This window comes from Tinamus guttatus, unplaced genomic scaffold, assembly GCF_059628265.1.
Source record: "Tinamus guttatus ecotype Peru unplaced genomic scaffold, ASM5962826v1 Tinamus_guttatus_pri_ptg000218l, whole genome shotgun sequence".
NCBI lineage: Eukaryota > Metazoa > Chordata > Aves > Tinamiformes > Tinamidae > Tinamus > Tinamus guttatus.
This window is the reverse complement of record NW_028288752.1, coordinates 2,932,568-2,946,761: the sequence shown is the minus strand read 5'-3', so window position 1 is coordinate 2,946,761 and position 14,194 is coordinate 2,932,568. Positions and strand designations below refer to the sequence as shown.

The 14,194-nt window shown below is 38.7% G+C and overlaps 1 protein-coding gene across 1 annotated transcript in view; it reads left to right on the top strand.

The window, feature by feature from the left end:
* The window catches only part of CTNNA2 (catenin alpha 2), a 395,828-nt gene that overhangs the window by 32,313 nt on the left and 349,321 nt on the right, over window positions 1–14,194 (top strand). The window contains exon 2 of the mRNA XM_088524973.1: window positions 12,476–12,582. Coding sequence (XP_088381099.1) covers window positions 12,481–12,582 — 102 coding nt within the window. The 5' untranslated portion in view covers window positions 12,476–12,480. The remainder of the gene's footprint in view (window positions 1–12,475; window positions 12,583–14,194) is intronic.

Sequence of the window (14,194 nt, the reverse complement as noted above, 5' to 3'; positions counted from 1 at the left end):
GCAGGGAGACGCGTGTGTTTTCCTTGTCTCGTGGATTGATTGCCCCATGTCTTGTGGGGTCGCTGATGTAGAGAGGTCCCTTATTTTCCCAGCAAAGATTGAAACCATTAAGGTAATGTGTCTGCTTGAAATGTGGCGCTTTCAAATGCTCCTCTGAGGTTCTGTTTTCTACCTGCTCTTGCATGTTGCTTATGTTGAATGATATCATTAAAGCCAGAAAACACCGTTCAAGATGAGGTTTTAAGAGTAAGATGTGATCTATTGTAATCAATATCAGGGAGCACTGCTCATCTTCCAGGTGGGGAGGGATGATAAACTTCTTGTTTGAAAATGGGGTGAGCTGTTCTTAACTTGGGAGGGGCTGTTGAATCTTGTCTGGATGCTCCAGCTTGCTCGGAATCAGGAGGTTTGACTTCCTACTGAGTAGGAACGGTATGAAATCTGGAATGACACTTCTTACACTCTTCAATAGAAATATTGCTAAATCATAACAATAACTAAGGTAAAAGTAAAACAAGTTTTGTAATTTTACAGCAGAATAATGAAGGCCTTGGCAGTGTGAGGGGCTAAAAATCAGGAAACTAGTATTCAAAGGACTAACCTATTCCACCAAGACATGTGTATTAGTGTCTGGGGGAGGATATGCAGTCTCAAAGGCATCAGAACATAAACAGATGACCTAATACTGATAATAATAGTAATAATAATATGGGATCCCCAAAACAGCATCATCCTCTTGGAAGTGAAATGACTGTAAAATATTGTTGACCGTCAGTCGAACGGACTTTCTGGTTTTGAATGCATAACTATGGAATCGTGCGTTGAAGAATTTATATGAAATAGTAGCTATAAATACCTCCTCGAGGAGGAGGAGTGGTAAACAAGGCTGTGATTCATCTTATTAAAGAATTAGAAGGTACAAAAATGTTGAATTTCTAGTGCTTCTGTTAAGAGGTTTTTATAATCCATTTTTGTAATCTATTTTTATATATTTATGTTAATTAAGTTTGTTTTATATTCATGGAACTGGAAGAGGCTGAGTCCTTAAGGGGGGTGACTTATCTGGTCAGGATAAATGAATTTTCCTTTCTCTGTTACTTTCTGGTAAAATGAAACAGATTATCTTAAGGAATCCTAAGAGGATGGAGTTATGGATAGATAAGTCTGAATGAAAATAAGACAGACATATTAGTGATGATTAGAATATCGATTATCCCAAACCATATAAGAAATGGCACTTTTCCCCCTTAGGCACTTATTCTGCTGATGAAAGGATCAAAATTAATTCCACAAAATAATCTCTTTGATTTCTTACTTTTTTTCTCAGACATTAACACTGTGTTTCTAAAAGAAAGATGTAACATCAAAAATATTAATGAAAAGAGATAAATTAGTGATCCCCAATCTGAAAGAAGGGTGTAGACCTTTCAGGTCGTTACGTTCTCAGAGGGAGTTCTCCGTGTGTCCTGAGAGGAGCCCAGAGGCCAGGCTGTAAATTCTGCCAGGCTCCCCAAGGAGCAGCTCACAGGAGAGCTCGGGATTTACCCTAGCGACATTGCTTGGCCTCCTGCAACTGGGCCTCTAAAAGGAATTTTCCAGTGGCCCTACAAATAAATTGTTAAACTTTTCTCTTGGTAATAATTATTTTACTCTCATTTTGGCAGGAAAAAAAGAGGAGTAAGTTGAAATCCTGCCTAACTGATTTTAAAATAGTGCATGCATCTCTCTTCCTGTGATAATCCTGGCAAAAGCCTTTGGCACATGAACCTTGGTTCTAGTATTCAAACTACGCCGTGCAAATTTAGTTTTCAAACCTGAATTTCTCTCTCTCTCTCTCTCTCTTTTTTTTTTTTTTTTTTTTTAAGATGCACATATTCATTAAAAAAAAAAGAAGGTGCATAGATGTCAACTAGTTCATAGTAGATTTCTGCGATTAGCAATATTTTAAGATTTGGTAATATCCTGTTTGGTAGTGTACTGTATAACTTCATGACTTGAATTTTTGCATATGTTTATTTGTAGGTTTGATTTATTAATAGACTTGGTTAAATGTGCTCTTTGTTGTGTTGTTCTATTTTGATGCAAGGCTTCCGTAACAAAGGTTTTGGCTTTAGTTTGCATTTTAACTTACTTTGCTTACTTATTTGCAACACACTAGTAAAAATATGTAGAACTCATTTTTTCATCAAAATTTTCATCAAAATTGTCGAAACTATTGGCAGTGGTTGCCAATCATTGTGCTGGAGTTTACTTATGTGGTGATAAATGCATGACTATGTCCCAAAATTCATATCTAGCCCTTACAGAATAAGGAAATTCAGAATTATGGAAGAATTATTCACAATATATTCAAACCTATACCAGTCTAAAGATCCAAAGGGGTTATTGCTCTTGTCAGCCTTTAATGTCACAGAAAGTGACACGAGTGATAATTTAAGGTAAAAAAAAAAAAAGGAAATGGATGGGAGATTTAGTGGTTGACAGAGTCTACACTGCAGTTTGGGGCTATCTGGAGTTGTGCTGTAGGAAAAACGTTACGTAACTGCTTCTGAAAAGCATTTATTAGGAAGAATGAAAGTAAGAGTAGAAACCAGAGGTTTGGATTTGGTAATCTGGAGAGAAGAGACTTCTTTTACACTAGTTATACTGGTCATCAAGAAACAAAGAAATACAGTATTTATTTTTAGGGATTCTCTTTTAATTTCTCAGCTGATAGCGTTTCAAAATATTCTACTGAATATTTGCCACACAGAAATATAAAATTGTTTCAAAAGGAAAATGTTTTCTTAGTAATACCTGCTATTATGATATTAAAGATCTTTGTTAAAGAATGTTTAGTTTCATTTCTATGACCTAAATAGACAAATTTAATATTGTCAGGTTAAATCATGTTTTCTCAAATTCCTTTTCCTTTGAGTTTTCTTTTTTGCTACTATCTAAACAACGGTGCAAGATCATCACAGATTAAAAGTAGTATTGAGGATTAAAACTTGCATTTACCTCATTTTAGACCATTTAGTGACCTTCAAAAGCTGGAACTACAGAAGAGAAGAGCAGCAACGTGTGAATCCTGGCTTGAATTTGACCCACTTCTAGGGCTTTTGGCACCGGGATAGCACAGAGTGTCATATGAGCCTGCTCGGTGCCTCTGGGGCTGTGAAGGCTTCTGGAAGTGGCGTCAGGGTGTCCCTTGGCTCTACGCAGTGAGCGCAGAGCTGCTGGCACCAGTTTGGCTGTTCTCTGCGGCCACCGTTGGTGGTACCGATCCCTCCCCAGCAGGACAGGGTAGGTGCATACAGCTCAGCAACACCAGCTCAGATGAGTTCCTAGCAGCGGTGCGACCCTCTCTGCCTCCTTTACTAAATGAAGCTCTTCATGTTCGGGAGACAAATTGAAGTTGTCATCTCCACCCTTGTTATCGACTGGGTGTCTGGGTTCCTCATCTGCCTGTCAGGGCCAGGCCGTTCCTGCTGCCCGTGCATAGCTCAGCCCTTGTTTTGTCACGCATTGAAGGGACATGGATGAGATTTATCTCACTCCAAAAACTTGGCCCGATCTTTGCCATCCGTCGAGGTTTCCTTATCTCCTTGAATCTTGTCTCTGAGCGATTTGTCCGTCTCTTTGTACCAGGAGAGGCAGTAGGCCACGGTTCAAGAGCTTTGGGCTCTGTTTAATGCAAAGACGACGTGGCTGATTCCTCGGACGGAGGTGCAGAGCCAGCTCGCAGCGCTGCTTCCCACGTTGCCTTCCCGGCCTCCAGCAGCTCAGGGCTTCGGGGCAAAGGAGCTTTCCCCCACTCTTTACTAATGTATCCGCTCCATTTTTGAACTTGTAGCATCTGCAATATCACATGAGAAGGAGTTCCAAAAACTTTGCTCATAACTTAACATGCAGTTATTTATTTGATATTTTTTCCGTTAAAAAAAAAAAAAATTGAAAAAGGCAACAAACAATAGATAGTTTCATCTTCTCCGTGATACTTATGGTTTTGTTGGCCTGCATTGCATTCCTCCTCTGTCTCCTCTCTGTTCTCAGGCTGAATATTCTTGGTTTATTGAGTTGTCCCCTGAAGTTGCTGCTGGTTGTTGTTGCCCTTTTCTGTAGCTTTCTCAGTTCTGTGATATTCTTTATAGAAATGTGGTAGACAAATAGTGTTTATGAAAGTGGGCTTATCAGTAAAATGGTCATTGGAGTGTTAACGAGGTCACACAGAACTTTTAGAAATGAAGAGTAAGCAAAATGATTTGGTAATAGGATTTTTTTTCTCTCTGTGATGCATTTAGGTTAAAATAGCAAGTTTTTCCGGGTGCAGTACAGAAATAATTTTAGATTTTGGTTAAACCACATACGCCATCTACAAAACTTCTAAGTAACATGTTTTCATACCTTCCTTGGGTGGAATGCTAGAAGGGAGAGATGTCATTGGTGTAATCACCTGCTTAACACACTTCGTATCTTGAAATGAAGCACACCTCATATCCTTAAATGAATTAAGTTCTGTTTGAAGTAGCTTCTACCTTTGAGGAGAAGGAGGAAAGTTATGTATTTAAAATAAGTAACGATGGAAAATCCATCTCAGTTCTTTATATTTTATTCCTTGTAAATATTTTCAGTAGCTAAGAATATTTAAAAGTTTTTATGTGAATTCAGATTATGTTTTTGTTTTCTAATATCTAAACTTCTCGCAATTAAAAATCTCTAAGCCTGTAATTACTGAGGATATTTCTCTAACCCTTCAGTAATTCTTTATTAACAGATTCAATTATCTACTTTTCCCATGTATTTTATGTCGGAATGATGTTGGATTGACAGCCTTACTGAGGACATTCTAGATTTCAGTGCTCCAGGTTTTAGTGAAAATGAGAATTAATCATCTGAGAAAGTTTTAGTCCAACTGTGTCATGGATGAAAGAGATTAAATACCAGTGCTAGGAAGTATCGTGTCTGTCGTTCAAAATAGTTTTTCCAAAGTTGGGTTTAGCTTTTTGGGGAAACTACTACACTTTTTTTAGCATGACATTTGCACTGTTGTGTCTTTGGATGTCACCTTTTAAATTGGGAGTTGTTTGTGTATTTTATGATTGTCTACATTACTCATTTACTTCTGAGTAGGGTTTATATTTCCTTTGAATTGAATGCTCCAAATAAGGAACATAGACCTTTATTATCCTTTAATTAGATGAATTCCTTTGAGGATATAGTAGTTCCGTGATCCTTACATTATGCTTCAGTATTTCAGGACTAACTAATGAAACTGTAGCAAATCATGCAGGTGCACAGCTAGGGAAGACAGAAGTTGATGGAAATCATCATGATTGGCTATACGTGCGCTGTGATTTATTTAAAACACCCTAAGTAGAATAACACCGGCAAGGAAAGTTTTATTCAAAAGAAGTCAGGTGGAATTACACGACTTGGACTTAATAAAAAACAAGGTTAAACAACCCGCATTTCTCTAAGGTTTTAGAAATTTGTCACAAAGGCAATTGATGAGCAAAGTGACAAATGCAGATGCCGCCACCGAGGCAACATGTGCACCTTTAAAGTTGGTGGGAACGTTCAGAAAGGTTATCATTAATGGCAATAAATTCTTGCAGATGGAAATGTCAACTATGTTCCCACAGGGCTTTGTTTGAAAACAATCCTATTTTATATATTAATTATAGAACTGGAAAATGGAACAGCTGCTTCTTCCTGGTATTGAAACTTGAAGATTTTACAAGAGCAGAGGGAGGCCGTTTTCGTCTGCTGAGCCATGGTGAAATTGTGGATACTTTGGGCTGTGTAAAGAGTCAGATAAATAAAGGACTCTTTTCAGAACAAGAAAAAAGTGTTGCATATGTAAGAGCAACAGCAAGACCTTCTTAGTTAACATAATTAATAAACACACTATTTTGAACATAATGAAACAGAAGGGCATGCAGAGATGATACTACTGTATTGCTACTGTGGTCACTTTGGAAGGGAAATAGTCTCCTTTGAAAAATGCCCCTCAAAACTACAAAGTACTGGGTCTTTCAAAGGAATAAATATAAAATGCTTAATACATAAAAAGGTTGATGTTGTAGAACAAGGAGCTTGCTTTTGAAGAAATGGAAAGTCTGGAGAAAAGGAGAGGTAATGTTGATGATAGTTTTCAAATATGAGGAGTGATAAACAGGGTATCTTCAGTGAGAGGATAGCATCTATATTCAGAAGCAGAAGCTTGCAAAATCGTGGAGGAGAAGGCCAGGTTTTAGAAATTTACTTTCCAAAGAAGAGCTGCTTGAATTTGAGTTGCAATTTCTGTGTTGTAAGGTGAGTGAACATGGCTTAGTTTAAACCAAAGAAACTTCATACTTTTATGTTCCAAAGATAAGTGAATTATGTATGCCGTTTCATGCACTGAATAGAAATCATGAGATGGTGTAGGTAGATTTAGTGACTAAAAGGTGTTTTTTTTTTTTTTCAACATGCAAGAATGAATTAATGTTTATCTTAAAAGAAACAGAACTTGGAAAGCTTTTTCTAAGAAGCCACATTAGTGACAAGGAGGGCTGTTTATGTACACAAGTGCTCTAGGTGACCCTGTGTGTGCAGGGGGGTTGGACTAGATGATCTCTAGAGGTCCCTTCCAAACTTAAGGATTCTGTGATTCTATGATTGGTCCTATTTACATTCTGTGGGGGCTCTAGCCCCTTCTCCTTGGGATAGTGAAATCCACTTGCAGGTTGAAGTCCCTCTCCCACAGCAACCACAGGTTCCTCCTTCTCATAATTTGGGCTAAACCTCTTTCTGAAATGGCCTTTATAGGACTGGATGGAGCGTGCAAGTTTTTTGGACCGAATGGGGTAAACGTTGTATGACCATTGCCTTGGTGGTAGTGACGTGTGAGCCCACAGCCCTCCGTGGCTGCGGGCGTGCGAGTTGCTGATCTAGACTTACGTCTCTGAGCAATATCATAGATGAAAACTGGACATTTGCCTACACCTTGGGTTTGCAGTGAACTTTTGGACATATTACTGTTTTCCATGAAGCAGAGGAGATAGCTCATGGAGGAGGGTGAGGGGGAAGCTTGCTATCACCCTGACCCTTCCACTGCTATTTACACTTTCCCTGTGAGTTTTGTGTGATCTCCTTGCTTTCTAAAGGCAGTTTGTTCTCCTGACTCAGTAAGGCTGGTGTAGGCAGTTGCCTCCATAGCTGGTGGATTCAACTGCACGGTGCGAGTGACTCAGCCACCGACTTTTTATAGCTTTGCTGTTTCTGTGTCAGACAGCTCTGGTCCCCTTCACACGGGCTTTGTCACCAAGCTAATCTTGCCCTTCTCAGGGCCATTTTCTCCATCACAAAATGACTCATTGGCTCAAAGTGTCTGTGTTTGCATAATGGACTTTTCTCTTTGAGTGCTAGAATATCAAGGCAACATGGAGACAGAGTAAGAGGCAAGAGGGCTCCCAAAAGGATGCTGCAAACTTAGAAAAACTCAAATGAAAAAATAATTCTGTGTAGTTGGGCTCTGCCATGGGGCCTAGAGGTTTGTTTTGGCTTGTTTTTCCTGCTGAAGTTTTAGGACAAGAGATGCTTTTATGAAACAAAATAAATACATCAAAACAAGTCAAAAACTTGTTCTTCAAACATGTAGAGACAGATATTCCTCTAAACCATCCTGTGTACATGGGATTTGGTTTGTTGTTTTTGTTTGTTTTTTGGCAAGGTGACTGCAAGCTGCCCGTGTCCACTTTGATTATTTCAGCTGGAGCTGCTGGAGGCTGTACTGCTCCTCTTTGCCTAATTATAGGCACTTCAACTTAAGAAAGGGAGATTCTCCACTTTTCTTTTGTTGTTGTTGTTGCTCTTTATTACCTATGGAAAACATTCTTTGGCTTCAAGTGGTGGTTTTTGTTGCCCTTTCTCACCTATGAAAACTTCAGATGCGAGCTGGACTGGCAACCAGAGGCTTTTTCCAGACTGGCAATATTAATATTTTTAGAAAATGGACATCTTCCTTCAGCAAGCTTTGCTCTTGCTTTTTTAGAGTTAAAATATTTTTACTCTTACTTTTAAGTGGCAGCCTATAAATGAGATGCCACTGCCACTTGTAAGCAGGTTTTCGAAGATTGGAATGGACATTTTTGTAAATCACAAGGAAAGCAGGTCCTCTCCATAGGAAAAACAATTACAGTGTGATAGAGAAAGGTAATTTTGCGTGCAGAATATGTTGAGTCTGTAGAAGGCTGTAAACATTGAAATGCTGCTTTACATAAAAGGTTAGCAAGAAGCATGGTTGTATGATTAGGTATTTGGGCCTGCTGTGTTAATGCCGAATTCTACTGAAGGAATCACGTTTTGCCTCTAAAACATGAGTACTATCTATCTAATGAATTGATTAAAGTATGCAGTTATTTTCCTTATGGATCATCCGTTGAGGGCAGGCTGCCTAAAGAAACATCCCCATGGAACAAGTTGCTGGACTGGATAGGCAAGAGACATAGAATCATAGAATCATAGAATGCTTAGGGTTGGAAGGGACCTCTAGAGATCATCTAGTCCAACCCCCCTGCATACGCAGGGACACCTAAAGCACGTGGCGCAGGACTGCATCCAAGCGGGTTTTGAAGATCTCCAGAGAAGGAGACTCCACAACCTCTCTGGGCAGCCTGTTCCAGTGCTCTGTCACCCTCACTGTTAAGAAATTTTTCCTTAAGTTCCTATGGAATTTTTGATGTTTCAGTTTCCGGCCATTTCCTCTAGTCCTATCAGTGGCCACCACTGAAAAGAGACCATGACCGTCCTCTGCACTCCCTCCCTTGAGGTATTTATATACACTGATTAGATCCCCTCTCAGCCTTCTCTTCTCCAGGCTGAACAGGCCCAGCTCCCTCAGCCTCTCCTAAGACACATTTTGACAGACTTTCTGGGAAAATACAGTTAGATAATATATTGTCCATATAATATATTGTCCATATAATATATATATATAATGTACACATTGTCTATATAATCAAACATATTATTGAAAAAAAAATAATTTTCAGGATTAGGGCTGCAATCATTGGTGCAAAACCTTTCTTCAGAAGCAGGCTCTCTGAAATGCAGTGTTATAACATACTGTCCTTATTTGACAGCATCAAATTTCAAGCTCAGGCTTAAAAAGAATCCCTTCTGCCAGGAGATAACATAGGTGAATAACAGGAAATAAATTTCAGTGAGACTTTTCACAATGCTGAAAAAGACCTTCTCCAGGAACCGTTCAGACAAATCATGGGCACTCTTTAGTTCAGTGAGGTTTATCCTAGAGAATGATCTGTACATACTTCTAAGTTGCAAAGGCCGGAACTCAAACAAGGAACCAAACGTAATATTTTGAGGGTTGGATTGTTCTTACTGAGTGTTTTTAAAAAATGACAAGCAGCATTTGACCTCCAGAGACAAATAAAAACTTAAACTACCCAGGAAAACAACAGATATTTTTCTAACCTAGGATGTAATGGGAAAGGAGGTCCTGCTCCCTTAGGGCTCTTTTCATTTCCTTCTCTCTATTGTAGCGCAGTTTTATGTGAGACGTGTGGTGCTGCCGCTCTCCTCGGCCGGCGGCTCCCATCGCTCTCGTCCTTACGGGCATCGCACACCCTGAGCCCGCTAGGAGCCATGGGGCTGCCTGTCTTCAGAGAGGAACTCGGCGGGGATGCTGTGGGAGATGTTTTGGTCAAAGCATTAGTAAGATGTGGTAAATCTTTTCTTTCCCGCATTCATTTGTTTGCCTAGGTAACTCCTTTTCAGTCTTTTGTCATTTAAAAATATTATTGTGACAGCAGCTAGAGAAATGCTGAGGAAAGTCTGCCAGATTAGACTTGGTTTTTTTGCTTATTTGCATTTGTGGGCTAGATCTTGCAACAAACAAAAAGACTTTCTATAGGCTGCTAATGAGGCTTTTTCTTGTATAAATTTTTTAATAGTGGAAAGCATTTTTGCCCTTTTATAATGAATTTTTAAGGATTTCTTTCTATTTCCTAGGCTGAAACTGAAGTATTCTGATCATAGCATGGCTCATCAATTGTTTCCTCTTTTGTGTCATCAATAGGATTGCTGGGCCACTGAAATTTGTTTTCTTTTGTAGGCTTTGGACTACCCTTAGTATCTTTTCCTTAAGGAAATATACTTACGAGTACTCATGTTGATAATCGGTGAGGAAAAAGACACTTATTTAAAGATTCAGCAACTGTGTTTTACACATTTGAAAGATATTGTAACTTATGAAATATTAACTAGCATCATTGTCTACTAAAAACTTCCTTTTTGAGTATGAAGGTCAACTGCTTTAGCAACCATTTTTCTGTCAAAAGAATCTTGTAGGTGCTGAAGGATGATTAAATGTTGCCTTTAGGAAATTTCCATGCATTTACCATGTTTACAGCAACTAGAAGTTGCATTACACTTTTTTCTCTCTTTTTTTCTCTTCTGCATTGCTTTTAACATTGTAGAGTTAAGTTCTAGTAATCTTTTGCATAAAAGTCGAAGACAAATAATGATGATTTTAGAATATGCTGGATATTACCAGATACTTCTGCTATTAAATGCTTGCAAAGAAGAAGAGACAGAGGGCTATTTTTATGTGTTCTATAGGTACTTCAATTACAGAGTTTGGATATACATTTCTCTTTTAGCAAATATTTTACGTTGCCGGCTAGTAATACAGTGAAAATCTTTTATATGGGCCTAACAACCCAAAAAGTATAAATGACAGTAATTAGTCAAAGACATTTTGTGGTACATATTAAATAATATTCCTAAATACTGAATCTGTACCTTTGAATTCAGTTTTACAAAGCAAATTGCTATTCGAGGAGTAATGACTGAACATGCTTTGATTTGTGTTCACTTAATTATTTTTTTCCACATCACTGAAATCAGTTCATCAGTTAGACATAGATGCTAAGTTATCTGAAGAAAACAATTTTAAATATTTGGGATATTATGTATAGAGGACCTGATTTTGATCTCTCTCATTCATTATTATGTATTCCATGTATATGATACTTGTTTTTAGTTTATAACTAAAATACAGGATTATAGAAGATAATTATTTTAAATGAACACTTTTCAGGTATTTTCTTTTTAACTTATAACATTGCCATCAAGCACCCATATCAACGTGAATTCAACATGCAGAACCGCGGAGTAGCTGAGGTTGTAGGTGGTCTCTGCTGGGCTCTCGTCCTGCCTCCCTGCCCAGGCATCGGCAGGTGGAGCTGCTTCCCCAGCATCTCTTGGGTTCTGGAGACCTGCCAGGATGGAGACCCCTCAGCCTCCCTGGGCAACCTCCTGCAATATTGGACACCTTCATATTAAAATCAAAAAGGTCTTTTTTTTAAAAGTTCAGATGGAATTTATTGTGTCTCAGTTTTTACCCGTTGCCTCTGCCTCTGTTTGGCTCTGTCTTCTCTGCTCCCTCCCTTCTGATATTTACAGGCTTTGACGAGGTTTCCCTGAGCCCTCTCTCCTGGCTGAACTGTCCCAGCTCTCTCAGCCTTTCCCTGGATCATCCTCGTGGCCCCTCACTGGACTTGCTCCAGGATCTCCCTGTCTTTGTTGTACTGGAGAGCCTGGAATGGGATCCAGCACTTCAGATGTGGCCTCCCCAGTGCTGAGTAGAGGGGAAGGATCACAGAGTCATTATGGTTGGAAAAGACCTTGAAGATCATCAAGTCCAACTGTAAACCCATCCCCACCATGCCCGCTAAGCCATGTCTAAGCGCCTCATCTACACCTTTCTTGAATGCTGCCGGGGACAGTGACTCCATCACTGCCCTGGGCAGCTGTTCCAATGCTTCACCACTCTTTTCATGTAGAAATAAAAAAGATTGCAGATTGCGGATGATGGGCAAGGTCCCATTGTCCAGGTCACTAAGGAAGGTGCTGAATAGTGCTGGACCCAGGCTTGAGCACTGAGGGGCACCACCAGTGTCTGATCTCCAGCTGGACTTTATGCTGCTGATCACAATCCCCCAGGTTTTAAAACCACATCACTTCTTGAAAATCTGAAAAAAAACAGCTAAATTTGCAGCTTCATCACCTTTGCTTTAAGTCTTGCTAAATCTTTAAGCCTAAGACAGTTGTCAAAATCTTTTTGTTGTTGTTTTCAAATGAGCACTGCCATTCCAAAATGAAGAAATAATAAATATTGCGGGGGATTTCTTTTCACAAAACTGAACAATGCTGTTGAATTGCCTGTATTTCAGGCAGCAAGATACACCTGTTTTTAAGGGTGGATTTTCCTCAATATAAATGTCTAACCAGTCTGCAGAACTGTTGGGGAACTTAGGAGTTCTTGGGAGTATGGAAAAACTAGTGCTATGCTGAACAAGTATTTTATATGTGAATGAAAACGGCATATATGCTAATCTCCCAATATGTAAAATTAGCACCTTAAATGCACTTTTTCTTTATTACATTCATAACATTTGTTGGCTTTGTGTTATTTTGTCTGTTTTAGGGAGTATGACTTCTGCAACGTCACCTATCATTTTGAAATGGGACCCCAAAAGCCTAGAAATCAGAACTCTCACAGTAGAGAGGCTACTGGAGCCACTTGTTACGCAGGCAAGTGTTTTTCATATATTTTGCTTATTTCTTTAGCATTGTGTTATATGTACTCATTATATGCAATTACCTTACTAAAATTTTTAGCAAAAGATTAAATAGTTTGTGTTCATCTCTAGAAGAAGTTCTTCTAAATGTTGAAACCTGTTTCATTTTGTACTGCGGTGAACTAGGGCAATATGCCCATCCATTTATCCTCCAACGAGCTAGAATTAACTTTGCTAGTAGAACCTAAACCACTTGTCCAATCATTTCTAAACGGTCTGAAAAGCCCAAGGTGAAAGTGATGCTAGGCAATGCATGTAACATATGCAATAGTGATATCCAGCTCTTTATTTTCTGTAGAAATCTTTGTTTATCGAAGGCAGATCGAGTTAGCTGTGTCTGTGCATGTTTAAATGTGCTGTGACTGCATGGGCAGAGGGACCAGCAAAGCAGAGCCAGGAAATATGGCAGTAGACAGCCAGCTTCTGTCCCATCAGGGCAGTTTATGCCTCTGTGGCCTGTTTCCTTTCTATTCCTGAGTAGCTATTAATAATAAGCAGCTGGTTACATAATTTCATCCTCGTAAGCCTCAAAATGGGCAGTCCTGTTATTTAAAATACACAAGCCATTTTTCTTCTAGAAATGCTAATTATATATAAAAAAAAGAGTGCCGGATAAGCCCATCTGTCCAACAACCTGTTATTAATAAATTTTTTTATAGGCGCTGTGAACCTTAAGATTAGTCTGCTAGATAAAAATGCAGAGCTTCTCTTTTTGAGTGAGAACAGACTTAATGATGTTTTTGTTGTCAGAAAACCCTTACTTGCAATTACTTTACAGTCTTTCTTCATGTTATTCTGGAAATACACATCTAAGTACACAACTTTTCAGATGCAAAGGCATTTGAAGACATACCGATTTCATTTCACATAGCTCTAGGTAACTTGTTAATCAACTGTACTTACAAATGTTGGCAAAGTATTGTTGTAGATTCATAGTTTCTGAAGTTGCCTGTGTAAACTTTGTTTTAGCTAGATTTAAATTTGATAGCACTCTATAAATGCAAATAAAGAAAGTACACGTTGAGCTACAAGGCTAAGGTGCCCCAGATCCTGAAATGATTACCTTGATGGTGAGTAATGCATTCATATTTTAGCAGTTCTTCAAGAAAGCTAGAGAAAATAATGTATGGTCTGGAATTGGAAGCGAAATGTCGAGCTACTGTATTTTTTTGAAATTCATTATCACGTACAAATTGACTTCATTTCACAGATAGATAGATAATATTCATAGATAATATTCACACATATAAAGGACTGTTTGAACATACAATTTCTCCTACTGGAGAAATACATTTTACCTAATTTTCCTCTATATTAAATCAGATAAAATATATTTGACTACTGTGTGTTCTTGTGAGATGTATAAACATTATCTTGAAAGCCTTAAGTGATTAAGACTACTACTCTCTGACTGTGTTTATCAGATGCACTTTAACTTAAGTTATACGAATGCTCTTTCTGTTTTTCTCTGATAAGCTAGCAATCATCCCAAACTGGGGCTTTTCTTTCTTTTTGGCTGAAAATTGCTCATAGTCTGATCAAGTGAGTATCTAGTTTACCTCTAG